Source organism: Acanthamoeba castellanii (genome assembly GCF_000313135.1).
Source record: "Acanthamoeba castellanii str. Neff unplaced genomic scaffold scf7180000084720, whole genome shotgun sequence".
In the NCBI taxonomy this organism is placed as follows: domain Eukaryota; phylum Discosea; order Longamoebia; family Acanthamoebidae; genus Acanthamoeba; species Acanthamoeba castellanii.
Window position 1 is genome coordinate 49137 of NW_004457674.1, and position 3091 is coordinate 52227.

The 3091-nt window shown below is 49.8% G+C and overlaps 1 protein-coding gene across 1 annotated transcript in view; it reads left to right on the forward strand.

The window, feature by feature from the left end:
• Positions 1 to 2004: 2004 nt before the first annotated feature.
• The window catches only part of ACA1_153000 (uncharacterized protein), a gene marked incomplete at both ends in the record, with an annotated part of 1517 nt that continues 430 nt past the window's right edge, over positions 2005 to 3091 (forward strand). Inside the window, 4 exons of the mRNA XM_004353577.1 lie at positions 2005 to 2311; positions 2496 to 2576; positions 2680 to 2770; positions 2932 to 3056. Of these exons, the coding sequence (XP_004353629.1) occupies positions 2005 to 2311; positions 2496 to 2576; positions 2680 to 2770; positions 2932 to 3056 (604 nt within the window). The remainder of the gene's footprint in view (positions 2312 to 2495; positions 2577 to 2679; positions 2771 to 2931; positions 3057 to 3091) is intronic.

The following is a 3091-nucleotide window of genomic DNA, read 5'->3' on the forward strand; positions in this document are numbered from 1 at the left end:
CTTGACCGCACCACAGCATTGCCTGAGACACACGCACTAACCACACAATTTTTCCCTACTTTCTGCTTGAAGGGAGGTCGTCACCTTGTCTTCAAGCCACGACTCCATGAACCAGATGACCTCCCCCCTCCTTGAGGTCCTCGGTCGCAAACCACCCTAACCCCGGCACGCAACCATTACAAACAAAAAATAAAAATAAAAATAAAAATAAAAATAAAAATAATAATAATAAAAATAAAAAATGTAAATGTAAATAAAAATAAAGATTGCACCGCCACTTCCTTGTCCGGAGCAGTACCGTTGCCGTGGATGGCGCCTTCGGTGGACACTCTCACTTTGGGACTAAGGGGCATTGGGGCACGAAGGGATGATAAGGTGGCGTCAGGAAGAAAAGAAAATGTGAGCGTGCCAAATAGGACTGCTTGTTCTTCGTCTTCTTTTTCTTTCGAAAGGAAGGCGTTACCAACTGAAATGAGACAACAAGCACTAGAAAAAGTTATGAGGACGACGTGACTTGAACACGCAACCTTCTGATCTGGAGTCAGACGCTCTACCAATTGAACTACGCCCCCGTGGTATTTTGCGAGTTGCTAGTTTGCCAAGTTTTTCAGGACAAACACAACAGGACTGAACAGGGCTGGTTGATTTGTGCCCCAGAGAACATTGTTTTATGTGCACATCACCTGTGGGTGGTTTTCTTTATTTGGTGTATTCATGTTTCTGAAACTTGTGGTGTGGAGGTGCAAAAGCTTGTGTACTCTTGCACACCCTACTTTTCTGTTGCACACCAGGCTTTTTTCTACACAGCAGGTGAGAGTTCACCTGAAAGTGCTCCTCTGCCCTTGGAATTTCAGAAACAATATTGCTGTGCTCAATTCCTGCTCCAGGAGTGTGACCTAGCTGTCCTGCAGGATATTGAAGATGGAGCAAGGTTCATCAAGGGTTGGAGCAAAAAGAGTAGGATGGCGCCAATGGGAATCGAACCCATGATCTCTCCCTTACTAGGGGAGCGCGGTGCCGACTGCGCCATGGCGCCCCAATCCTGCTACCTCTGGTTGCTGAGGTTTTGTCAAGTTCTCACTGGACATAAACTGGCACCTTGTGATGAGCTGGTCCAATTTTTAGTTATGGTGCTACAGATTGCATTACCCACAACCAAATCTCTTTTTACAACCAAGCATGCTGGTTTATGTTCAGATTTATGAGGTATGTTGCCAATGATTGACCTATCAGTCCTACAGTGCATGTATGGGACAGCAAGAAGCCTTGTTTAGCACCTTTGGCCAGGCCACTCCCTCCCCCAGCACCCACCGGTCTCAGTGGACCAAAGGTTCATTGAGTGCTTGCCCTCCAGTGCTTGTGGCTGCTGTATTACTCAAGGTAATTTCTGTGATAGACAAAGACATGCAGGTAGGGTCTGTAGAGCTTGATGATCATCTGACCCAGTATTTTGCTTCATTTTGCCATTGCTGTTTGCTGATTGGCTCTGCTCCAGGCCATGATGAGGTTAAACTTGGCCTGTGCTTGAGACAGGAGATTGTTTGTGCTGGTGTTGCTAAGGTGGAGCATGAAGAGCTTGAGCATCACATTCATTATCTGTGCAGTGTGCATGGGGTGATCTGCTGAAGTGGGAGGTGAATCAAGCACCAATATTGAATGCCATAGTTCTTCCATGCATGGATATCCCTTCATGTCTTTGATGGAGCCTCCCATCTGTTTGTGCAGAGGTAGATACTTCATCATCTCCACATGTCTGTGGTTTTAGGTGTACCTCATCCTCCAGCCAGTTCCATTTTTCCTCACACTGGAGTGGCCACTCCTCAATGTCCAAGTCACCAATACCATCATCACCACACGTTGTGCCCTGGCGCAGTGCGTGCAACAAATTTCAAAACCCGAGAAAAGAAAGCCAACCATATTACTGGCGACAAATAGAGAACACGTTTACCACGTTGCACACCAGGTCAACCTCACCACTACTGAAGGTTGGTGCACACGCAAGGCATGACAATAGAGTGGAGCCAGGACGAACGGAGGGTGTTTTCGTTATGCAGCTTCGTCTCGAGCCTCCTGTCCCTCATCGGCAGCATCTTCATCTTCATCTCCTTTCTGGCCTTCTTCAAATCGCGTTGGAAACAAATCACCCACCGCCTGGTCCTCTCCCTCTCGCTCTGCCACCTCCTCCTTTCCGTCTGCTGGCTCATCGGGGGACCCCTGGACGAGGTCTCCGCCGTCACATGCCAGGTCCTCGCCCCGCTCCGCTACTATCTCTTCCTCGCCTCCTTCCTCTGGACCTCCGTCATCGCCACCGGTACTTCTTTGCCCATAATAATAATATATTCAATTAAATAAAGAGGCAATTTTAATTTAATCTTAAAATAAACAAATAGAATTATTTGTTAAAGGCCATAATTTAGAACCTACGTCTTGACATTGTCTTTTTTTTAAAACAATTATTAAATGAAAATAATTATGTCACTCTCCTGTTTGGGCAGAGATGCTGTCGATGTGGTACCGGGCGCGGGTGAACCAGTTCGGCGAGCTGGTCATTCCCCAGCCCTCCTCCGTGCGCCAAGGTACCTCCCTGGCGGGGCCTCGTCTGGAGCGTCTGCCCGGCTCTTGCTCGCGCACCAAGCTTGGTCCTCACGCAACCAACCAACCAACAACAAACAACGGCAGAGTTGTGCTACCACATCGCCGCCTGGGGCATCCCTCTCGCCATCACGATCTGGCCCACCATCTTCCACCACCAGGAGCACGGCCTGTGGCAGTACGACACAACACGCACCGCACGCACCGCACACGCACCGCCGCACAACGCACACCGCACACACCGCACACGCACACGCACACGCACGCACACGCCGCACACGCCGCACACACGCACTGCGCACAGCGTCGTTTCGTTGATGGGCCACGCCTGATGGGTAGGTGTTGGTTTGAGGACGACTACTGGACGTTCTTGTTCCTCGGGTTCGTTGCGCTGTCGTGCCTGTACTGCCTGGGCGTCTACTGCCTCGCGCTGTTCAAATACCGAACCCGATTATACGACGCGGGTACGCCAACCGCACGACACACACGACACACACAC